Genomic DNA, 26,111 nt, shown 5'->3' with positions numbered 1-26,111 from the left:
TTTAACAGCGTTGAGCAAAATTCAAACAGTAATTGCATCAATTCTCTTTTCACTGCCACAAAGCATGCTTGTGCCAGCTGTTGCAGTGTTTCCCCTGGTAAGTATATGTTTTTAAATTTTATCGTTACCTAAATGTACAATTGTACAATGCAATGTTTATTGTGTATAGACATCAAGGATTATGTTTAAGTACTGGTAAAAAGAACGCGTGATGCTTTTTTATAGGTTATATACGATTTTGTCACTTCTCTGGCGTCACTCCTCTGGCAGATTTTGTGCCAACAATGTCATTCCTTTACAGCACATTTTCCCCTAATGCCTAAAACTCAAAAAAATGTCATACATCTTCTAACCTTCGTATTTACAAACCCAAAAATAACGACAACAAGTGAAATAATGAATATTATAAACCAAACAGAAAACTTTTTCTTCATGACGCAAAAAATTCATTTACCGTACATTCACCCATACGTCAGCTGATGACTCCAATTAGGCCGGTAATTCCGAACGAGTTGTACTTGATAACCAAGCATTTATTTTTCATTATCATTTAGGCGTCGAGTCGTACTGTGACAACCCTGGTCCTCTCGCCAACGGTCAAGTCGTTATGTCTCCTTCTCAAGGAAGTCGCCAGCCAGTCATAACAGACGAAGGTTTTCGTCAAGGCACCCGTCTTCAGTTTTACTGCGATCCAGGTCATAACATGATCGGACATGATTCCGCAACATGCGGATCGGATGGAATGTGGTCGACCAGTTTTCCCTATTGCGAGAAAGGTAAGTAGACTCTACTCCCTTGCAACTGTTAGAAGCACTAAAGAATTTTTCTCACAAAACCACTATAAGTAGCAACAAAAAAAAAAGTCATCATACCCCCAGTTGCTTTGGCTTTGAGCTATATTGTCCATACAGTGAAACCTGTGTAAATTGACCACTTGCGGTGCACTACTTTAGTTAACTTAAACAGGTGGTCATCTTACAGAGATTGAGTTATATGGTTATGTCTAATACTGTGCCTGATAAAAGCGGTCAACTTTGACAGGTGGTCAACTTACAAGGGTGGTCAACTTTACAGGTTTTACTGCATTTGTATCCATTTCCGAATGATGAATCATTCAATATTCTCACATTGAACGACAATGAAGACTAATACATGAAAATAACGTCTAATTATGCAAGTTTTTTTTTTTTTTTTTTTTTTTTTGAGCAATCACGGACACACTGACACACATACACGCTGACACATACACACGCACCCGCCTTTACACATATACACTCACGCCTTTGTGCATACACGTAGGTCTACGCATACACACACACACAACTATACACACGTAACCGCCCATCAGGAAAGGCAGGCTTGAGGAGACAGAAGCCGTTTCTAGAAACAATAACTCCCATGAGTAGGGTACTGCCGAAACTCGTGATTGCGAAAAACATAATTTGAATTCAAAAATTTCGGAATTCAAATTATTTTTTTACACTTTGTAAATGTTCGATGTGCGCCATATGTCATCGATACATTCCCAGGTAGTAGAGTAACCAGTATCACAATTTTTGGCGCATCGACTTGGTAATGGTTATCCCTGCGTCAGGATACGAACCTTGAGTTCTTTTAACGTTTCTAGTAATGGGGTGCATGAACATGTCGTTAATGTGCCCCAAAACACAGCGATAACAGAGAAAAATTACGCATACTGTAACACAGAAAATCTTTCTTGCTTACTTACTTTGCCGTCAATTTAAAAAAAAAACTCTGTACTCGTGTCTGTCGAGCTGCAACTGAAAATGCAATTTCAAAACTTGTTGAATTTGATGTTATTTTCATGTATTTTTCATCGTTGTATGTATTACACTTTTGAGTACATGGTGTTTCGAAAACAAATGAATCATTTGTAGTTACTCTGTCTATACATACACATACAAGGTGTCCAGCAAAGGACTCCCTGGTTTCAATATTAAATATCTCGAAAACAAAGGACGATTTTGGAATAAAACAAACGGTATGTTTATTCTGAAGCCATTAAAAATCATATACAGGAACTTGTGAATTAGTTTTAAAAAGTTCCAACAGGTGGCGCTGCATGCTGTAATTGCAATAAAAGTTGCCATAAATAGTGCTGCTAAGAGGTTGGACGATAATTTGTAGCGTATATGTAAGCATATCTGAAAGACTAAACTACTGCTGAAACAACTAACCTCTTCGCAGCACTATTTATGGAGACTTCTACTGCAATTACATTGTGCAGCGCCACCTGCTGGCAATTTTTTTAATTAATTTCCGAGTTCCTGCATATGATTTTTATGGGTTTCACAATAAACATACCGTTTATTTTATTTCAATATCGTCCTTTGTTTTCGAGATATCTAATTTTGAAATCAGGGAGTCCTTTGCTGGACACCTTGTGTTTCTTTAAATACGTCGCTTTAATACACGTGCATGATTGTTTTTTTACTATTGTTTCGATACAAAACGAAAACAATAAGGGGGGTATGCGACTAAATAGAATAGACTTTCACTTCTTTTGGGACAGCGTAATGTGATATATGTAAGGCAAGCACACCAGTAGTAGTCAGTGCTTAGTAGTGCTTCAGTAGTGGCCACTTCAAGGTTTGTATTTAAAAAAATAGGATGCCAGGTTTCCCAAAAGATTCAAATGTGCAAGGGGTAATACCTCCTGCACGTTTGATTTCGGACAATTACCTGCACGGTAATCTGATTTCGGAGTTAGAGTTCAACATATATACTACAACATGGTCTTCCATAAGTCAGTAGATATTTTAAAACCTTATGGTTTTTGAGTTAACTTGCAAGAGGTAATATCTCCTGCACGTTTGATGCACTTTTGAATCCATTGGGGTACCTGGAATGCTATTTTTTGAAATATAAAGCTTGAAGATGCCACTACTGAAGCACTAGCCACTGCTGGTGTGTTTACCTTACATCCATGGTAAAAGAAATTCATTTCAGATGAAGATGAAAATGAAATATTTTGCCGGGATCCCGGTACCATTTCAAACGGCAGAGTGTCGGTGTTTACTCCGAAAGGCAAGGAAGGGAGGCTGTCTGACAAATACCCCAAAGGAACCATCTTAGAATACGAGTGCCAGAGTGGGTACCAGATTACTGGATCCTTTTCAATCTCCTGCGAGAGCGATGGATTCTGGTCCGGCGTCACTCCCTCGTGCGTCGAAGGTAAGACCAATATCTTCAACATCCAAGTTACAGTTTTTAGATCCTTAAAACACATTTAACACATTAAATTGGAATTTTACGTTTCCGTTAACAATACGCGGGATGTTCCAAAACGATACTTACATTTTTAATCTTTGCATTCTGATGTTTTAGAAGCTCTGACAGAAAAAAGAAAGGGGCGGTTTGAGAAATAATGTTTACACCAGGGCCGCGGAGTCGAACGGGTTTTGGGGTAAAGGAGTCTGAGAAGGGATTCGAAAGTTTAAACTTCCGAAAGTCGGAGTCGGTCAAATTCCTTCAAAGCCCGCAACTCTGCCAGTGCTTGCGGAGTCGGGCTGATTTTGGGGTAAAGGAGTCTGAGCCGGGATTCGAAAGTTTAAACTTCCAAAAGTCGGAGTCGGTCAAATTCCCTCAAAGCCCGCAACTCTGCCAGTGCTTGCGGAGTCGGACTGATTTTGGGGTAAAGGAGTCTGAGTCGGGATTCGAAAGTTTAAACTTCCGAAAGTCGGAGTCGGTCAAATTCCTTCAAAGCCCGCAACTCTGCCAGTGCTTGCGGAGTCGGACTGATTTTGGGGTAAAGGAGTCTGAGGTTATAAAATTTTCTTGGTCAGAGTCGGAGCCGGTCATTTCCCCTCCGACTCTACAGCCCTGGTCCCTGATGAAGTTTAATTGAACTTGTAGTATGCACCACCAGCAGTCTATTCATCACTAGTGAATCTTACACTTTTATGCCTGGGCTCATTAGCCGATTCATTGTAAGGATGTGTGTGCGGAGGGGGGTATTAAAAGAGGAGCTTCCACACTAAAATTCAGTGCTGCAATCCAAGATTACCTTTCAGTGTTATCTTCTCAATGACTTATTAATTCTTCGCAGAGTTGTCCCATATATTTTGAACTAGTTCCAACTCATTGAATGGCCACATGGCAAATAACCATATACTGACATAACTTACTATCTAGGTGATTCTCCTCAGTAGCCAGTAGCCTTGGATACAGTAAAACCTGTAAAGTTGACTACCTGTCTATGTTGACCGCTTTTCTCAGGAACGGAATTAGTCCTATCTTGTATAATGAAGGAAAACCTCTGTAATTTGACCACCTTTCTATCTTGGCCACCTGTCTATCTTGACCTCTAATGTACCCCAAATTTGGTTTGGAGTATTGTAAAAAACCCTTTGTAAGTTGACCACTTGGTTTATTTTTTAAAACTTAATTTAGCAAATTATTTTATTTTATTATTTTTTTATAGCTTTCCAAGAATATTTTTGATGCCAAAACAGCATTTTAACAACTAAATAAAACAGCAGCATAACTAAACCTTGTAAGTTTAACTCACATTGGAAAACTACTAAGAACCCTTTTATTCTCCAAACTTGTTTTTCTTTTGTTGTTCTATTTTAAATTACCTTTTGTACTCTCTGTTCAATGAAAACATGTGTCAGTAGAAAAGTAAAAAGTTTTTTTTTTCAATTGCAATATTTTGTGGCAACACTGGAATTGTGCTAGAGTAAAAGTTACTTTGCATTGTAGTATTTCTGGTGCAAGGGATTTGGAGATAGGACATTTTCATTTTCAACTGCCTTTTAGAATTATGAGAATCCAGCTTGTTGCTCTTTGTGTAATAGTTTTACATAAAATGGCTTTAAAAAGAAAATTAGTTGAACTTCAGATTGATAAAAAGGATGAAATATTAAAATTAATTGAAAAGGGAGAAAGCAAAAGAAAATTAGCTGACACATATGGAATTTACAAAACGAGTGTCTAATAAGTTCGCCAAACTTGAATAAGGAGTTATTTTGTTGAAAAGTAGATCATCATGGTTATAAATGTATTAAATGTATATGAGAAAAAAAATCAGCGAAAATTTTGTTATTTTTGATTAGCTATGAATTTTTAGGAATTATTAATATCAAATAACTTATACGTCATTCTGAGAAAATAACTTCTAAAAATATTTGAATAACATTTTAAATTATTGTTTCAAAGTAATGTTAAACAATGAAAGTGAGTTGAACGGAAAGAGTAAGTGTCAAAATCATTACCCCCTTTATAAGTTGACCACCTGTCTAAATTGACCACCAAAGTACTGCACCGCAAGTGGTCAACTTACACAGGTTTCACTGTACTTTGGAATATCTATTTTCAAATCACTGGATTTGCAGAGGAAATATCGTTTTAAGGCATCTAGTTGTATAGTGATTAAATATTTTTCTTGGGGGTTGAGGGTTTTGTGAAGAACATGTTTTAATACACACCCTGTATAATATACAGAGTGTTCCGTTTTAACCTGCAAGACCTTTGTTTTCGCAACCGTTAGTCCTAGATGCATACCTCCAGTTGCAAAAATGGTTGAAATGAAAAGCAAAGTTAAAATATGGAAAGTTTGAAGCAAAAATAAAAATAAGTCAAAAAATACAAAATTTAACTTTTTATATGAGCCCCAGGTTCTCTAACTTATATTTAGGAAAATAATCTCCATTGAAAAATAATTCCAACACAAAAAGCTTGCAATTAGTACGACCAATATTCACCGAGATATGAAACTTAGCGTTTTGTGACTTACATCACTTAACACTCGCCGTCAATAACACCTTTTGGGGGAAAATATAGCGGTTAACAAGTGTTTAAAATTACATGTGTGCCTAGAGTGTGATTTTTCCAATTATTCGAGGTGTTGTTGTGTTCTTTTGCGTATTACGGCATAACATTTGTATTTATTTTTGAATAGCAATGAAAAATATAAATACCTTATTTTTCTTTCTTTAACGACTTGTCATTCTTCTGAGAAAGAGCGTTAAATTCCAATCTCCTCTTCTGTATGGTCTCTTAAAATTTTAAACTAGAATATCTCCTTGAGTTTGATGGCACAAATGTCAAGTTTTTACTTTCTTCTATATCTAATACATAGAAGAAAGTATTGGATTCGTGCAAATTTTCGAATTTCGAAGGATTCGAACGTTTTGAGGTGTGCTGAGTCCATTTCGACTATTTTTGGAAAATGTCTGTGTGTGTGTATGTGTGTGTGTGTATGTATGTGTGTGTATGTATGTGTGTGTGTGTATGTGTGTGTGTCACGTCTGTGTGTGGCCAGTTTTTTGTGGCCGCTCTACAGCAAAAACTACCGCATGAAATCGAACGAAATTTGGTACACATATGTGCCCCTATGTTCACATGTGCCCATTGGTTTTTGGCGCGAATTCCTCCAAGGGGGTGGAGCAATGGGACGTTTTTTGAGTTACGCGTGCTTGCTATTCCTCAGGAAGTAACTGGCGGAATCAGACAAAATTTGGTCCATATGTTGTCATTAACAGGAACAGGTGCTGATTCAATTTTGGTGTCAATAACTCAAACGGGGGTTGAGCTATAGAACGTTTTTTGTCGTCGATTGTGACTGCTGTATCTCAAGAAATAATGAACGGAATGAAAGAAAAATTTATCGGCAAGTAGTCCTTAGTGGGTATAAGAGCTGATTTTATTTTGGTGTCAACAGCTAAAAAGGGGGGTAGCGCAATCGCCCGTTCTTTTTTTCCATTGTGAGTGCCCTATCTCAAGAAGTAATGCTGCGTTCTGGTTGAAATTTGGAATATATGTGAATCCATACGTAAACAGGCATTGGTTCAATTTTGACGCCAATCGCTCCAAGAGGTGTTGATTTTTTTTTTTTTTTTGAATAAAAATAGCTTTATTAATGCAACAATAAGAAAGATAAATCGTAATAGATTGTCGTCTGCGTATTTCTCGTGATTTTAATTGAATGGAAATGATCGGAAATATTATCTCAATGATTTAAAATTTTTAACTGTTGCCATCTTATGTTTGTTAACAAATAAAATATTTGTAATTAATTCAAGCAAGGCTTTTAAAATAACTTTCAATTTTCGCTCTTTTGCTTTGCTTTTAAAATAATTCAGACATTGGGATGGTAGTCAAGTTTTTGCATGTGTCATTTTGTTTTTGTTGGGAATATTGCTTCCTCGTCAAGCATGGGGAGGGATCAGAAAAAAAAAGAAAAATATAGAAGAAAGTTTCGTGATGGCCACAACATACTAGTTTGTTTTAGTAAAAGTTTTCAATGGAGATTATTTCTCTAAATATTAGTTAGGGGACCTAGGGCCCGTATAAAAAGTTAAATTTCGTATTTTTTGACTCATTTTTCATTTTATCTATAACATTCAATATCTTAACTCTGCATCTGATTTTGAAAATTTTTGCAATTGGAAGTATACATCTAGGCTAACGGTTGCGAAAATGAAAGTCTTTCAGGTTAAAACAGAACACCATGTATATACCGTTTAAAGCTTTCATTTAAGCTTTTAACTTTTTCTAAATGCCACTTGGTCTTATCAACCGGCTACGACATACGGTTATTCTGGGCATGATTGTTTGATCGTCAGGCATAGCCCAACTATGACATCTAAGGACATAAGACACAAACTTATTGTGGTGCTCCCTTCTCCCTTGCTTATGAGTAGAAATGAAATATTTTGATACTTGTGTATTACTTCAATCATCCCAAGTTCGGTAATGCATGTTATCATATATAATGCATAGATATATTCATTGGAAAGAAGTGATGTGTGTAATAAATATTCATCATAATATTCGATGTTGTAAAATGCTGCCTGGTTTCAATAAGTTGTAAGTATCAAAAGTAGTAAAAAGCATGTTATCATATATAATGCATGGATATATTCATTGGAAAGAAGTGATGTGTGTAATAAATATTCACCATAATACTCGATATTGTAAAATGCTGCCTGGTTTCAATAAGTTGTACGTATCAAAAGTAGCTATTATATGAGTTTCAACCGAAACAATAGGATAAATGTAGTGTTAAGCTTAGAAGGATTTAGGAATTTGTGAATGAGATTAAAATATTAAAGATAGTTCTCGATTTAATGTTTATACCTTGCTTTAAGAAGGTATGATTTTTTTTTTTTTTCTGTTACTGATTTAGTGCCTCCTAAACTTTAGTGTCGCGGGCAATTACCACACGCGCCAGTGCCTTAATCTGATCCTGTCGACAGATGAGGCTATTAGAAGGTTAGAACGTCTTATGATACAACTTGTTAAGGTGACAACATTACTCGCTTCTGGTTAGTTATGGGTTAGCCAGTCGCCTTATTCGAACGCGGCCATTGTTTGGTGCTCTCTGAAAATTATTGTAAGTTAGACACGACAGTTGAGGAAATCATCAAAGTCGAGTTTGTTTCTTGTATAAGTCGGCTCATGGCTTTAATCTGGGTTGGTAAGTCTGGGAGAGTCGCACTCGGTGACCGAGCCACTAACACTCCTTTGCATATTCTTTTAGACCTCGAGTCGTACTGTGATAACCCTGGTCCTCTCGCCAACGGTCAAGTTGTCATATATTCGTCTCAAGGACATCGCCAACCATCCATAACTGATGAAGGCTTTCGTCAAGATACACGTCTTCAGTTTTATTGCGATCCAGGTCATAGACTGATTGGACTTAATTTTGCCATCTGTGAATCGGATGGGATGTGGTCGACTAGTTTTCCCTACTGCGAGAAAGGTACGTAAACTTCATACCTTCTACGAATAATAACTTGTTAGAGATTATTTAATTTAATCGGTGTGAAATGGTTGAAAAACCTTTTATTTTATCAATGCGATAGAATTTGCAGCAAAAAAAATAGCTAATGATTATCAAGCCGATTTTTTTTTTTTTTTTTTTTTTTTTTTTTTGTTTGTTTCATGCGTTTCAGACAGTAATTGTAGACTATAATATTTCTGTAACGTGCTGTCATGTTGAGCACTGAGATGCTGTATCCATAATTTTATCATTAAAAAGGGCAAAAAAATGGCCATGGCAGAATACCTTTTCGAAACATTTTCCAACGTTTAGAGATTTTTCCGTCAGTAGACGTTGTCTCTGACGTAACAGGGCAATGTCTACTGTTCCGTCACTAGCAAGGACATTAGGTTCCATCAGGACATGTTTCAAACTGATGTGTACAATTATAATAGAAAAATCTTGTTACCCATTTTAAGTCGACGCTAAAAACTGAAGTCACACACATGACCTCAACTAACGTTCGTGATTAACGAACGGTAATTATTTTTGAAGAACGTAAATTCACTTTCGTGAGCTACCTAAAATCTAAAGTCAGTAGAATTACGCGGTCATGAAGAGTTTTAGAAAATCTTGGCGTCGCAGCCCTTTCGAAGTTCCATTAAAATGGAAAAAAACTATCTAAATAAATAAGTCCATGAGAAAATCGTTTAAGGTTCCATTAAAATTCCGTATAATCTTACTACTATTATATATGCGAAAGTTTGTCTGTATGGATGTATGAATGTTTGTTACTCTTTCACGCGAAAAATACTGAACGGATTTTGATGAAACTTTACAATACTATAGATTATGCATCAGAATAACACATAGGGTAGTTTTCGTCCCGTTATGGATGGCAAAACCCCCTTAGGGGGGCAATAAAACTAAATTTTCGTATAAATTCTCTAATATGGGGATGAAAAAATACTTGCACATATTTTGCATTATATGTCCATCGAAAGCTCTGATTTTTCTGCTGAAGATGGCACCTGTTTGAAATTTCTAAGTAGAATAAAAAACAAGTTATGAGCTTTTTAGTTCCATGTTCGAAGGCTTTCCTCAACTCAATACAGTGTTTAGTGTATCATCTCAACTCCCTGTCGATAGCGACAATTGTCGTATTATCGACTATCTTTGCTTTTCGTGACTGTTCAAGGCTTTTCTCAAGTCAAATCTTGAAGAAAAGATTTTTGCACAAGATTGGCAAATAATACATGGATTTGGCTGATTATTTTCCATTTTAATGCAACTTTGAGGCAATTAATGTGTTTTTTTTTAAAATTATTTATTGACTGGGTATTTAATCGATCAGCAGGAATCTAACCAAACATTTTTGTGGAATCATTTCAATAGCTAAGGCATTTGGCAATTTTTTCAACTGTCGCTGTTTGTGAAGCTAAAGAGTACGCAGTACTGTTTCTCGGTTTTCACCATGCAACCAAACATCGCCATTTCTTTAATATTTCTTTCTTTAAGTTTGTTAACACGTAAAATAATTCGCCAACTAAATCAAGCAAATCTATAAAGAGCTCAAAAACTTCCATTATTTTTTCTTTGCGCACAATTTCAAACAATTGCTAAAATTTACTATGTACTGGAAACATTTCGGGTAGCAACATTTTATAATCACCAGAAGTATCTCAGTATTTGGTGTCACTATCTCTTCGATGAAAGTTAGTAACACGCAGTTTTACGAAGTAGGGAGGGGGAGCCTCATTTAAGGTATCCCAATACGATTAATGAAAATTTAATAACATTTTAAATCGCAGTAAAGGATTACGGGCGGCTACGTTTTTTAAAAGTTTGTACTTCAATAGCAATATAGAGAAGGTTTTAGACTATGTTCGAAAAAAAAAGGATAAATCTTTTTAAACAAGTGAAGTTTAATTTCATATTTTGGAAATTCCTCAAATTTGTATATGCTTAAATATTGTTTTTTCGTTTCTAAAAGAGTATTATTTTCTTCTTCATACTTATTGCCATTTTACTTTTACTTGTTAGGAAGAAGCTCTATTTTTAATCACGTCAAAGCGGTGTGTTTCGAGTTATTTCAGTTACAGCAGAGAACGAAAAAAAGTAGCGATTGTTTCTCATAATTATTACAGACCGAGGCAACGCCGGGTATTTTTGCTACGTACAATTATCCGGTAACTAAATAAAGTTATGAAGCCCCCTACCCCCAGTTATCGTCGAACAAAGATTTATTTTTCGCCAGGAACGGCCAAATACATGCAAACATTTTTTTTTATAGCATCTTCTGTTCGGAATTAAAAATCATATCTTATGAATATAGATTAACCAAACATTCTATGCAGTTTCATAAACTTGGCAAGTCTCTGGCGAATGTATGGTACTGTGGTCCTTTGGGGATTAATAATGGATTCGGATTTATTATTTTACATTTTAACGCTGCTTTTAATTGCAAAAATATAAAATGAAACTAAACAAAAAATGGCATTTAAAAACTTATTTGATAGGAAGAGTTATGATAACGTGTTCGGGACGAGTGTTCAAAAATTTTGGCGCTACAGCCATTACAAAAGTTGCATTAAAATGTAAAAATTCCGCCAAATTAATTTTGGTAAAAAGATCATTAAGTACTATGAGGTATTGAAGTTAAAATTAATCCGCCGAATTAGTGAAACAACGCTCTTAAATAATATTCAAACTACTATTAAAATGTCAATTGATCCACCAAATTTATTTTTTATCACCAGTCTTACCAGACGACTACGTTAGTGCATTGGCGAATTACTTAAAATTTTTATGAAACTTTTCATTTTCTTTTTGTGTGTGTATTTTTAAGGGTTAATAATACTAATTAGGATTTTGTGGAATTAATGTTCCTATTTTAATGGCGAAAATGGAGAATATTGTCCTTTCTTTCTTTCTTTTTGTTTTTTTTTCCTATCGGACCTTCACTGATGAAAATTTTTGGAAATCATCATGACTGAGATCATCAGAGGGAAATGTTATTTAAAAACGCTGATAGAGACCATTCTAATAGAGAATTTCGGGAATTTTTCTCTTTGGCGAAATGAGAAGTTTTTTGTACTATTGTTCTCATTTAAATGGGAACTTTAAAAAAAAAACTTGTCCTTACTCTGATTTTAATGGTATTTTCATTCTGAACTTTTTGGTATTGTAATCAGGACCGTTTACGTTATTTAGAATCAGTTGATTTCCTTCTGATGGGGATTTTAAAGTTTTGATGTTCTCACTCTAAAGGGACATTATTAGAATCAGGATTTGTAATGATTGTTGACCCTATTTTGGGGCGATATCTCCGGTAAGAAGCTATACATTATACAATAATTTAGATAGCCGGTGTAGCGCAGGATATTATTTGACGGAGATCGGGATTATAAGGGAACTGTTTCACTTTATTTAAGAATAGTTGACCTCACTCGAATTGGATTTTTTGAGAATTACCCAAACTAACTTCTTTAGAACTCCTGAACGTTTTCGTGATTTATGTTGTGTGATATTTTGGGTGTCTTCCCAGTTTCGCTGACATTTCATTTACCCTCCTTCCCCCTGATTTTCAGTTTTAATCATACCTTTTGATACATTTAAAGGGACAGACAATTTGAAATGTCAGCGAAACTGGAGACAAACCATTTTTTTGGCAACTATTTGACCTCTGCCTGTGTTGACCGTTAACTTGAATCGATTGAAAAAAACTACATCAACGTGAGCGAAGCCGCGGGTAAAAGCTAGTTCACCAAATAAATGAAGAAGCCATTAAACTACATTAAAAAAAAACTCATTATAATGCAAAAGGGTCTACCAATTATATTTATTGCCTTTGCCTATCTCGCCAAACGACCACCTTGAATCCATCAAGCTACTGTAACTAATCAGGTATAGGATGATAAACAAAATGGAAAACTGGCGTTTTCACTGACGTTCAGGTTGTCCTGAACAATAGCTATGTAACAGAAATTTCGTGGGAGATGCAAAAACAAGAGAAAATAAACTGGAATAATTCAATAGGAGGCGAAAAAACGTTGTATGTTGAAAACAACTTTTCACCACAGGCCAAAAAACAAATCTGCTTAGTGCAATATACTAAACAGGCCACGGTGAGCAACATACAACGTTTTTCAGTTCAATTACCTGCTCATTCCTATTGCAAGGAAGCCCCGAAGCAAGTTTACAACAAACAGCGTTCTTCCATGAATTTTCGACACTTGATTTACAAGACCAATGCCAATTAGCCCATTCTCTGACCATGTAAATGAAATAAAAACACAGGTGATTCATTATCTGGACTATATTAATCATTTTTATACCGAGAAAAGAATTGCTGAAAACCAACATACAACGTTTTTACCGCCATCCATTCAATTACCTGTATCACTGTTTCAGAAAACCCAACTGCGGAAGAACTGATGTACTGCAAGAACCCTGGAAAAGTCGTTAATGGGGAAGTGCAAGTGTTCCCAAATCAAGACCAAAGGCGATATCCTGCTGAAGAGGATAATCCAGAGGAATATCCGCAATACACTCGTATAAAATACTCGTGCGAGGAAGGCTATACTCTGAAAGGAGAGGAGGAAATAACCTGTGGTGTGAACGGATTCTGGTCTGCCAGAAAACCCATCTGCGAAGGAGGTATGCACTTCCAAAACTTTTTTTTCATTTTTTGAGAATTCTCTTATCACTTTCAATTTCTTCCCTCCTCAGTGGCCAGAAAACCCATCTGCGAAGGAGGTATGCACTTCAAAAACTATTTTTTTCTTCTTAGAATTCTCTTATCACTTTCGATTTCTTCCGTTCTCGGTGGCATGACAGCCCTGGGTGGGCCCTGGCCTTCTTACCAATTTTTTTCAAAGCCTCTCTTTTTTTTGACTTTGGCTTGCCAATTCTTCACTTTTATGGTAGAAAAATCCTTATCAAGGCGATCAACCCATCTGAGGCTAGGTCGACCCCTTGCTCTAGCTCCTGTAGGTTTAGCCAGAAAAAAATTGTTTGTTGATCGTTCTTTATTGAACTTTATAACGTGGCCAGCCCATTTGAATCTTTGAATTTTTATGAATTTGACCACATCAGGTTCTTTAAAAGCATGATACAGCCCTAAATTAGAGCGCCTGTGCCAAATACCACCAACCTCCTTTCCTCCAAAAATGGCGCTTAAAATACGGCGTTCAAAAACACCAAGGGCATTTTCATTGTTTTGTGTCAATGTCCAGGGGCGGATACAGAAATAACTTTTGGAGGGGCACGGAAATTAAATAGCCCCCCCCCCCCCGCGGACAATGTTTCATACTAAAGTTTTCATGATTTTATTTTTAAATGCTTCTTAGGATCCCCTAAGGCAAATTAATCTACTTTAAGCTACATAAATATTATGTACTATAAAGAAATACCATATGGAGGGTTTTTTTTTTTATCAAAAATACCTTCTGGGGGGGGGGGGGGTTGATCAAAGATGATCAAAAATACCTACTTTAAGAGGGGTTTGATCAAAAATACCTTCTGAAGGGGATTTTTTGATCAAAAAACTCTCTGAAGGAGATATTTTTGATCAAAACAGACCTTTCATATACATAAACTACTGTGTTAGAATTTGCACTTATGTTAAAACCAATGCCTATGGGGGGTGTTTTCACCCTCAAAACCTCCCCTTTGCTGCGCCACTGAAGCGAATGAAATAATAAACCCAATATAATTTCACCGAGATGCTATAAAATGAGCGGTTTTAATTAGGAATATTATCATAATGTTTATAACACGAGGGCAAGGTTATTAAATAAATCCACTCCTCATTTGGGTTTTTATAAATTAATTTGTATTTTAATTATGAAGTAGTATGTAATTAAAGAAAATCATAGCTTAATAACATAAGTTTTATTGAAGAATTACGAGACCATTTCCTTGCGAATTTCAAAGCAGTTATTCTGATTTGTTCTTAAAGCCACGATACAGTCAAGGCGATATTTTGGTACTAATACGCCGCTTCCATTAACATCATGGTTTTGCAAAGAAACTACCGTGAGATTTCTTTCATTTTGCATTTTCTATAAGCTGGAAAAAAACTATTCTTTCGCAAATAGCTTCCTAGATTGAAAGGACTCTTTTAGGCACCATTTTTTTTTAAATTAATGCTAATTTTTGATTCCATCAAAGAAGAATTAATGAACGAATCGCGATATTACGTTCCCTCGAATTTGAAACCATTGCGTTAAATGTATTCTACCGCTCCGGCCTCTTACTGAATTATTTAATTAGCAAACAAAAATGCTTTTATTCAAAATATGCTCTATGTGGGGCAGCTGCATTCTTTTCAAATAACTGTAAAAAAAAAAAATCTATGTTACAAGAAGTCAATTAAAAATAATAAATGAAATGGGTAAGTTAATTATCCTTTTGGGGGGCACGGCCCCCCCCCCCCCCCCCCCCCCCCCCCCCCCCTCTAGAATCCGCTACTGTCAATGTCCAGGTTTCTGAGGAGTATGTGTGTACAGGTTTGATAAGAGATTCATAGATTAAAAGTTAAGTTTTCCCCTTTTGAGTAAATTTGATTTTAAGTACTTTTTCAATCCGTAGAAGCATCTAATGGCAGCACCAATTCTCCTTTGCATTTCAGAAGTATAATATTGTTGTTAATGTTGACTTTAGAGCCCAGATAGATAAAACTATCAACATTTTCAAATTTATAGGTACCAATATGCAGGTGGGTAGCAGCGTTTGTTACTCTTGAGCAGCGTTTCTTAATTTTTTTAATGAGTGTAATCCTTTTAAATAATCAGGTTTCTGTGGAACCCCTGTTTTTTCGTAAGTAGTATAGTTTGAAGCAACATTCTTGAAATGTTTTATTTACAGTCAAAGTGAAAAATTTTTCAAATACAATTTTGTAATGTCAAAACATAATTTTAAAAAATAACAAAAAATAAAATTTGAAAATAAAATTTTGTAGACAAGCAAAATGTTAAAGTTTAAAATTTAAGTTTTAAAAATTCGCTATTTTGGTAGATTTTTCAAGTCTTCTAAAAAGGAAGGAAATGAAAGAATGAGAGAGTATCGTGAAACCCTTGATTGCTCTCAATGGAACCCCTGGGTTCCGCGGAACACAATTTAAGAAACGCTGCCCTAGAGCACTTCATGTATTTAGTTTTCTTCTGGTTGACAGTAAGGCAGTGTTGCCAGATGGTCAAATCCAGATTTCCCCAATTCCCTTCCAACTTTTCCCCAAAAAGCGATGTTTTCTATCAAAATTCCCCAAATTCAAAAAAAAATTTCCACTAATATTTTCATAAAATGAATCGAATTCCTCCAATATTTTTGTCTCTTGAAAAAAAAAAAATCCCCCAAATAGCCAAAATTTCTTATAAAATTCCCCAACTTTTTTTCTTCCCATTTTCGCTTTTTTTTTTTTTTTTTTTTGTTTGTCTTCTTTATCTTTATTTTTCTTTATCTTTACTAATAATAAAGCTAAATCCTCTCTGTCTGGATATCTCTCTGTCTGTCAAGATCTTCCTGATGCGCATAGCGCCTAAACCGTTCGGCCGATTTTTATGAAATTTGGCACAAAGTTAGTTTGTAGCATGGAGGTGTGCACCTAGAAGCGATTTCTCGAAAATTCGATTTTGTTCTTTTTCTATTCTAATTTTAAGAAAATTTTCCCGAGCAAAATCATCATAAGATGGACGAGTAAATTACCAAACTATCATAACATGGAACCGTAGCGTAGGCAAGCCAATTGGAGAGAAGATCATCATGCATTATTTGTAAATATACAGGGGAAACAAAAGACCTTTTAATTTTCTACTGCGGGCAAAGCCGTGCGAATGCCACTAGTCACAAATACAAGCGCCTGACCGAAGAATAAGAAATAGCCAAATGTTTTTTTTTTCTGCTTGCATTGATTACTCTGCTTCTGTATGTACATTTAAACTATGATTTTTGTATATATTTATCCAAGAACATTCTTTATCACACTTATTTTTACCCGTTTCACTTATCAACTGGTTATTCACGCAGAACATTAATGCGAATTCCATAGCATAATATTCCCCATAATGCGAATTCCATAAAGTTGAGTAAAGCTAAACCAACGGTATTTGATACAAACAATGTAACTACTACTTCTTGACGCGAATCCAAATACGAAAAAAATTCTTTTTTCCCTCCGAGGTTTTTTTTCCCCAGGTTTTCCCCAAGAAAAAAAATTTCCCCAAAAAATTCCCCTCAAAACCCATTCCCCAAAATTTCCCCAGAGAGCACCAGATTTCCCCAAAATGGGGAAATTTCCCCCAATCTGGCAACACTGCAGTAAGGCGCATTGTACTTGCCTCCCCTTCCTGGGCTAGGAATGCTTGTTTCAGGTCGGCAAGAGTTCTTGCAATAATATTATCACTTTGATTATTAAGGTTAACACTGGTTTTGCTGTATTTTCTGCAGAGACTTTGTTTATGAATCAGTTTTTCAAATTCCGAAAAATAAAGTCATACATTTTGCACTGAGCTTGAAATGACTCAGAAGTTCAGTTTTTCAATTTAAAAAAAAAATAAGGTACTGAGTTAGAAATATTTTAATGTCATTTAACATATTGTTTTTTTTTTTTTTTTTTTTGGAATTAAACAACAGCGTTTAATTTTAAGTACATATGCAAGTTGCGTAACCTTGAATGATCGATGAAAACTGTTTAAGGCGAATATGTTTTAGTTCAGTCTCATTGTGATACAATGTGAGATGGAACCGTCAGCTTGAGCTTTAGGTTTGCGTTGCAGGAAAAGCTGCTGTGCGCTCGTATTCTGTAGGTAAAGTTTAAGATAATTGCCGTACGTATAAGACAACATCTTTGAGCATGACCCCCCTCTAAAATGAAATCCTGTATCCGCCCCTGTCCCTATGATAGCTGTATCTAAATTTTTAATTTTGCCACTTACGGTCCTTTGCTTCTACGTACTTCATATGTGGCAGTGAGAAGCAAAGGGATGTGAGTGGCAAAATTAAAAATCTGGAAATAACCAGTACACATGGTTGGTGAACCTCTCCTCTGTCTTGGAACAAGATAGAGCTCTGGTAAGCTCTTGTAGGTTCTGTTATACAGCATGATTTAGAAAAAAAAATTTCAATGAAAGCCTACCTAGGATACATGAAATACACCGCCAGCTTAGTCAATTCCAGTCGAGGATTGCAGTTACGTGCTTATCAGCACTCATCTGCCCGGCATAGGAAGTGAATGAGCTGGAGGTGGGAAAAAACTTAAGGAAGCCTAGAGTGACAAACAAACTGGTAAATAATATAGAATTAGCACTGACCAGATGAGTGACTGAAGCAATGGTTCGGTTCAACTCGAAGATTGAAGGCAAGGCATGGATATTCAGTAAGTTTACATTACAGTCCTTGGCTGGAATTGACTGAGCTGGCGGTGTACTTCATGTATTTCTGCCTTAGCCCTGGCTATAGGGCGGTAACTTACTGGATCTACCTAGGATGTTATCTTTAAGCGCGTTTTACTCAAAACTTGAAAATGTCCACTTATACATCCCTTTGCTTCGACTGCCTCGTGTTATTGATGTTTTATCATGTTTATTCATATGCCCTGCCTCTGGGTCGGAACAGAAAATATACACGTGTACTATTTCTGAAAACTAGCGTAATAATGACATTGATTTTACCATTCAATAATCTGGAATAAATTTTTCAGAATGCGGCAAGTCCAAGATGAGTGCAACCAACCGGATAACAAATGGAGAGCCCACCGTGGCCGGCCAGTGGCCTTGGGTGGTGGCCGTGGCAACCGTCTCTGGTGGCGAGTCCATGGTAGTGTGCGGAGCAGCTCTTATAGACAGAAGACACATTTTGTCTGCTGCCCATTGCTTCGATGAACCGGGGTCCTTTGAGCTGTATTTCGGAAAATATCATCGGAATGCGGCATTGGATGACAAGCACGTATTTAAACGAACGGTGAGATATAGTAAGCTTTATGTAAACAAATCTGATGTACAGTGTCAGTAAATTATTGGACTTGGCGTAAAAGGAAAACGAGCGGATGTGTGCATCACATGACTTCCTTTTACGCCAATTTAATGATAATAGTAGTGCTTTGGAGTAAGCAAAGAAACACTTTAAATATTTTTGCCCCGTTTGTTGCGAACTGAGGCAAAGAAAAGTTTTATGCAGATTAATTTTCCCAATGTTGGACATTTTAATGTGATTGAATGGTTAACTTTCTAAATATCACCAATAGTGGCCAAAACGAAACTAAATTTTAAAAAAACCCTCCAAATTTGTCGCCAAGTTGGCGAAAAAACTTGGCGATATGCCGCCAAGTGATTGCCAAATCATAACACCACTTGAGTTTGCATTGATATTAACAATGATTTCCCCCCAAAAAGGGGCAAAAGACCCCCTTAGGAACATCCGAATGCAACCAAAAGGAGAGGTGCACAACTAGATCTCACTAGGAGTCTACGTACCAAATTTCAACTTTCTAGGACATATCGTTTTTTAATTATGCGAGATGCATATGCACATACGTACATACAGACGTCACGAGGAAACTCGTCGTAATTAATTCGGGGATCGTCAAAATGGATATTTCGGGTGTCTATACGTTCTTAGGCATATATCCACGTGTGGTCGAGTCGGAAAAAAAAAACTCAATATTCGTTCGGGGGCGAGCAAAATGTAAATTAAAGCCTATTTTTGGATCGAATTTTACTTCGCGAATACAATACTTCCTTTACTTCGTAAAAGGAAGTAAAAAGACGCAAAAGCTGTTTTATACAGTTAGTTGACTTTATAAATGAAAATGACAAACAACTGTGTCCTTTTCCCCTGCATTTTGCTATTTGAGTACTGCAATATGACCATCTTTAGTCCCCATGAGAGCCAACATTCTTCTTGGGGGCTGAGTCGATATGTTTGTCGATGAGGATGTGTAATTGAGGGTAAAAGCACCATACTTCAATTTAGTGCTCTATTTACTCTTAAATTTGATCATTTTTAAGCTTTATCTATTGAAAATAAAACAAACGTTTAAAATAAACATAATTGTATTTCGGAGGTACTTGGTTTCAAAAATCATCCCACTAAGAAATTTATTACAACGCAACATCGCGCTTATGACTTTTATCTTTGCCACGGTCGATTTAGGTTGTTTATCGCAATGATAAAGTCTTATCCAAATATGATGCCAATACTTAAACACTTTGCCAATGACGTCTCGGAGACTTCAAACAGTCTCTAATAGCAAAAGAAATGAATAACGTTTCGGAGACATCAATCTACAACGTAAGTCGAAATGAATGACATCTCGGGAACACCAAAGTTCACAACGCCAGTCAAAATGAATGATATATCGGGGACACCAAAGTTCTAACACCAGTCAAAATAAATGACATCTCGGGAACACCAAAGTTCACAACGCCAGTCAAAATAAATGACACCTCGGGAACACCAAAGTTCACAACACCAGTCAAAATGAATGATATCTCGGAGATATCCAAGTATGTAACTCAAGCAGAAATTAATGACCTCTATGAGACTTCAATATGAAAATGAATGACATCCCGGAAACATCAAATTATGTAACACAGCAAATGTCCGCAAAAACAATTTTTCTTCCTCTTCTCCTTATCTTCTTAATACTCTTGAATCATTGTGATAAAATTGTAAAGGTGTTTCAGGTTTTCCAATTTGGTTCATAGAAATTCCTGAGCACTGATTGTGAACTTGGTCAGTATAGAGAGGTAATAACTGAAGGGGGTTAAAAATAGAGGTCATAATACTGGGTGCAGGGGCATGCATGGGGGGGGGGAGAAGGGACACCTGTTGGCCTGAGCCTGAAGGGGGCCCCAATATTTTTAAAACTAGGTATGAAATATAGGGGTAAACAATATGGACGGGTCCCCAAATTTCTGTGCACGCCCCTGCTGGGGTGTTCATAATGCAGAGAGGTCAGCCTATGTTAAGTCTATGGAGTTTCGCCGGGACCATCAAAATGTGTTCAGAATATCGGATGTTAACATTAAAGTGTTCAGATACAGTCCACTGTATATGTATCGAGTTTGTCTTGGATTTCGGATGACAGAAATTCTTTTTTTTTTCTTAGAATTTGACCGTGACCATGAATCCGCATTACAACAGCACCACTTACGATTCTGACATCGCCCTGGTACGATTTTCGCCCGACATTCACTACTCTACTCGCATCCAACCCATTTGTCTACCCACCACGGAATCAACGGCAGACAATATCAGACGAGGAAAAAGTGGAATCGTAAGTACCCACAAAGAAATTTTTTCTGCACCTAAGGTAGTGTAGGTATTATACACAAAAATATCTTAATGGCTTTTAGGATTATGAGGTGGAAATATCTCATTTTAATTTTGAAGCAATCACTTAAATGAAATTTGGCATATGAAGTTGAATGTTGATGCTGGGCAAAAATCTGATAGAAGAGGGGGATTGTTATTGAAAATTTTAAAGTTGATGCTCATTTGAATTTAAAGGTGATCCCTTAAAATATTTTAACAATGGAGTTTTAAAAAACACTTTTTACTGAAACATTGTTACTTTTCATGTATATAATGTGAATAATTTTCAAATACCATGGAATCAAAGGTGGATCCAGAAAATTTTCAAGGAGGGGGGCGGTTGTTTTTTACCTAACATCCGACTACGTGTCTTATTTACACCTGCTGTGGGGGAAGGACACATCATTTTTATTTAAGGTAATTAAAATAGAGATTTAGCCACAGATTAGGTCCTTGGTTCTATTTCTTTCCTTTTTTGTTGATAGCGGTATTCAAAAATTACGTTTTAGAAATTCAATTTCTTAAAATTTCTGGGGGAATGTTGTCGAAAGTCGGCTAAAATTGCGCTTTTTGGGACTTCAATTTCCAGGAATTACTGGAGGAAAGTTTCTGAACCCATTTTATTTCCTATAACACTATCAGATGTCTACAAGCGCGTCTTTAAGACTTAAATTTTGAAAAATGCCCGAAGAAAGGTCCCATTCCTTTCCTTAACGATGTATCAGACACAGTCAACACTATCGTGTTAGGACCACAATTAGGAAAAAATTTCCTTTGCCATGGATGTATATCTCTTCATCAGAAGCCTGTATTTTCAAATTGCATTTTTCTGTCTGTTTTCTCACTGCATTAACATGAATGATAAAATCCATCTAATCTTTCAGGTGGCCGGCTGGGGAATAAATGAAAGGAACCTACCCGCAGAATCCCTTTTCATGGCCTTTTTACCCGTCCTTCCAGGTGACCACTGTGCCAAGGCTTACCAAAAACAGGGGAAATTTTTCCCCATCACGTCTAACATGTACTGTGCAGGATTCGAGAAAGGAGTCACGAGTATATGCATGGGAGACAGTGGCTCCCCCATGGTGTTCTACGATAGTTTCTCTGAAAGGTACACATTGGAAGGACTCGTCAGTTTTGGTGTCAGAGATGAATGCAGTGAGCCCGAGAGGTACACAGTCATCACCAAAGTGCTGCCTTACTTGCCGTGGGTTATTCGTAGCAAACTGATTTCATAATAAAATAGGAAAGATTTTAAGGGCTGTCCATTATTTATGTCGAATTTTTTTATTCAACAAATTTGACGTCCATCTCCCTCTGTTACATAGCGTTACACTTCACTGTGCCTACTTTTCTCCCATTGTCACATGTCACGCTGTTTTTTAAGCATACTATAGAATCGCCCGTCAAGGTATGACGGGTGAAAATTGCTTCTACATTGAACGAAGCAATTCAACACCATTTCCCGTTTGGTGATATTTTGATTGTTGAAATAATAACCCCAACTCCAGTAGGTAGCGTTCATTGTTGACTATTTTTTCGTTTCTTCATTCCCCTGAAATGACAGTCTTACCAGTAAATCAGTTAAGTTGCCGGATCGCGTTCAGCCTTGTCACAATATAAAGCCGTTTCCTCCATGTTAAACATTACCAAACCATGTTATCAAATTATCACGCCGTGGCACGAGTTTTATTGTTGAAACTCGCGGAATACTCGATCATTGGCTATTATTTATATGAGGATTGTTGTAATAATATAGATATATGTCACACTTTTTGTTACCCTCTTCCTTCTCACGAACTGTCACAATTTCACGAACCTTCCTTTCCCTTCAAAACTTGGCGTTATTTGTGGACGACCCTTCTTAACTATTCCAGTTCGTGAGGATAAATCGGAGTCACAAAGAACCTTCTCTACATACTTCAGGCAACTGAAACAAACACTTGTTTTCATAAATAAAATTTAATTTTAAACACTTATAATGCGTTGTTGTTATTCTTTCGATCCACAATTCAACATTGGCTCAGTGCAGGCACTTTGAAGATACAGAAGTTCTTTGAAAGTTAACATTCGATCTGTCCATCAATTCAAAGCCTTTAAATGTTTAACTTGTTTGTTGGGGAAAGAATTGACTTTTAGCCCAGAATGCCGGATTTTGGACAAACTTACTTGGATTTGAAGGTCTGAATACCCTCTTTAGAGAAAAACACTTCAGCATTAATTACAAAATTAAATCATCTGCATTTGGAGAATCGTTTTGGAGCGTATATAATACAGTAAAACCTGTAAAAGTTGACCACCTGTCGAAGTTGACAGCTATTTTCGGTACAGAATTAGTGCTATATCATATAAATCAACCTCTTTAAGTTGACCACTAAAGTAGTGCACCGTAAGTGGTCAACTTACGCAGTCTTCACTGTAGTCGAGTTTCCGAAATTGAATTGTTTTTTGTCTAAGGGGCTGTCCATAAATATTGTTCCTTTTTTGTTTCAACTATTTTTCACTCCCCTGCCCTTTTGTCACAAAGGGTCACACTTCACCACATAGTCTCCCCCTTTGTCACATGTCCTGTTATTTTGTATTTACATATTCTCATAAAAAATGCGTGGTGTACCAAATTAAATCATCTGCATTACTGTTAGAAAAACGATGCATATTGAGAGAATCATCTTGGAGTTTAGATAATACAGTAAAAACTGTAAAGTTTGATCACCCTTGTAAATTGAACCCCTGTCTAAGTTAACAGCTATTTTCGGTACAGAATTAATCCTATATCATATAAATCAATCTCTTTAAGTTGACCACCTGCTTAAGTTAAACCACTAAAGTAGTGCTTCGCAAATGGTCAACTTACGCAGGTTTTACTGTAGTCGAGTTTCCAAAATTGAATTGTTTTATCGAAGGGGCTGTCCATATAAAGATTTTTTTTTCCCAATTTTTTTTTTTCACCCCCCCTGTCTCTTTGTCACACTTCACAACATAATCTCCCCCTTTGTCACATGTCCTGGTCCTGTTATTTTGTATTTATATATTCTCATAAAAAAAAGCGTGGTGTCATATTTTTTTGTTACCCCCCTCCCTTCCAAATGTCATAATTTCCTGACGCTTTGGAGGGGGGGGGGGCTCAAAACATGACATTTATGGACAGCCCCAAAAAGGATTTTACATCAGAGCTATAGCATGAGATAGAAGCCGTTCTTTGGCATTAAGGTGCTGTGTGAATCACAAATTTTGTCAAACACACAGCAAAAAAATCATGCTTCAGGTGGCTCTCAAACTAAGGACAGCCATATTGTCCGCCTCAGAGCAACAGTAAGATATCTAATACCAGGAATAACAGGAAGATATCCTACTGTTGCCTTGAGGCGTTGATATTTGTCATTCCCGCCAGCAGTCAAAATTGAAAATTGTGTCCTCATTTTATTGTTTGCGAATTAATCCTATCTTGAAGAACCTAGTTTCAGTCATTTTTTAATGGAACGAGCATAACTGACTCGACGTTAAATCCCGGTTATCACAAATGTGCTTGCTCGCGGACTTAGCTGATTTCAAAAGTCTTGCTAATGTTAAGAGCCATTGTCTGTAAGAATCAGGCAGTTTAAAGCATTTGTGATTGTTGACATTTTTAATTTTTTTTATTTTCACATATGTTGTTCCTTATCATAAATGTAATGTAAATCCGAAATTTGAGCTTTGTCTGACTCACCATTTTTGAGAAAATAATTTCTTTTGTTTAGGGGGCGTGGCACATTTTTGCCGGTTTTTCAAATTTGCAGATTTTAATGTGCTTGTTGCTTGAAGCGCCCTTATAATGACATGGATTTTTTTAATTCCTTATTACTATATGGTCTTGTTAGATACTGTTACAGCTGTCAAATCGGTGACACTACGAGGGCGACGCCCACAAACTCCGTTTAAAAATGACCGAAAATGAATTTTTTTCTATATTCAAGGCCAATTTTCTCAAAGCGCCTTCATGATGACACCAACATTTTTAGATCATTTTCTAGCCACACTTACATACATCAAAAATATGTATCAAAATCGGTGTCACTATAAGGGCGCCAGCAGATATTGGAACTTTTTTTTCAATAAATTTCACAAAAACACAAATATTTAGAATCTAATTACAACTGTCGCCCTCATAGCAGATATCTGATACTACATTAGGTTGATAACCAACATGTTTGTCTAACATTTGCACAAAAAAAATCGGTGTCACTCCTATTATTTTTGGAAATATAATCGTTCCAAGTTAGTACGTTATGGCGTTTTTTTTTATATTTATTTATTTAATATTTTCACACCCAGATTTTTTTTTTGTACATATTTATTTTTAATTTAATACAAAGAAGTGTACCTCATAACATAAACAGCTTAGGGCAGCAAGAGAGTCTTTTTCTTGAATAGAAAATGCCCGTTTTGATATAGGTACCTGATGGATCTATTGTGCATAACATGTCTAGACTATTATACCAATACTCGTCTTGTTTTTTCCGGCCAAACAAATTTATTTATTCCAATTGTTCTTGACATGCATTTGACATAAACTTGCAAATGGTCAACTTCTACTCTTTTTCTGGGATACCATGTTTTCCCCATGCTTTAGTGCTACAAAATTAGCAGTTTTCAATAAGAGATGGACCGTCTTTCTGAAATGTGTGGGTTTGACTTGATTCTTAATGTTTTCTTCGTTTTGGTCTACGTTATACTCAAATTCAGTTTCTGAATGTTCGCTTTCTTCAATATTCTCATTTGATGTATTGAGAATGCATTCGTCTTTTTGTTTCTTCTCATCGAAAAAAAAAGGATAGGATTTGTTTCATAGTACAATACTCTGAAGCAACGAACGGTTTTTTCCCCGTTACGAACTGCATTTTTTCATCTAGTGTGCAACTTGACAGGGATGTTGTTTTTTCCCAGTATTTTCACCAACCGTAAATTGTTCTTATAAATACTCCTTCTGCTTTGAAGTGAACTTGAACTGAGCTCGTAAAGATAGGGACCATCCAATTTCATTAAATTGAACTTTTGGCAATGCAGGGGTATTTATTAGTTGAAAATTTGA

General features: G+C 36.3%; 1 protein-coding gene across 1 annotated transcript; it reads left to right on the top strand.

Moving 5' to 3' along the window:
* The first annotated feature begins 573 nt into the window (after positions 1–573).
* Positions 574–22,955, top strand: LOC129226244 (clotting factor C-like). The gene is made up of 8 exons (XM_054860844.1): positions 574–776; positions 2,971–3,195; positions 8,507–8,728; positions 13,142–13,387; positions 13,460–13,486; positions 18,429–18,688; positions 20,838–21,005; positions 21,928–22,955. The coding sequence occupies exons 1-8, from the start codon at positions 608–610 to the stop codon at positions 22,279–22,281; spliced, it is 1,671 nt and encodes a 556-aa protein (XP_054716819.1). The 5' UTR covers positions 574–607; the 3' UTR covers positions 22,282–22,955.
* Positions 22,956–26,111: the final 3,156 nt, after the last annotated feature.

This window comes from Uloborus diversus, chromosome 7 (genome assembly GCF_026930045.1).
Source record: "Uloborus diversus isolate 005 chromosome 7, Udiv.v.3.1, whole genome shotgun sequence".
Classification (NCBI taxonomy): domain Eukaryota; kingdom Metazoa; phylum Arthropoda; class Arachnida; order Araneae; family Uloboridae; genus Uloborus; species Uloborus diversus.
Note: the sequence above shows the minus strand (reverse complement) of the source record. Positions and strands in the feature narration are given on the sequence as shown.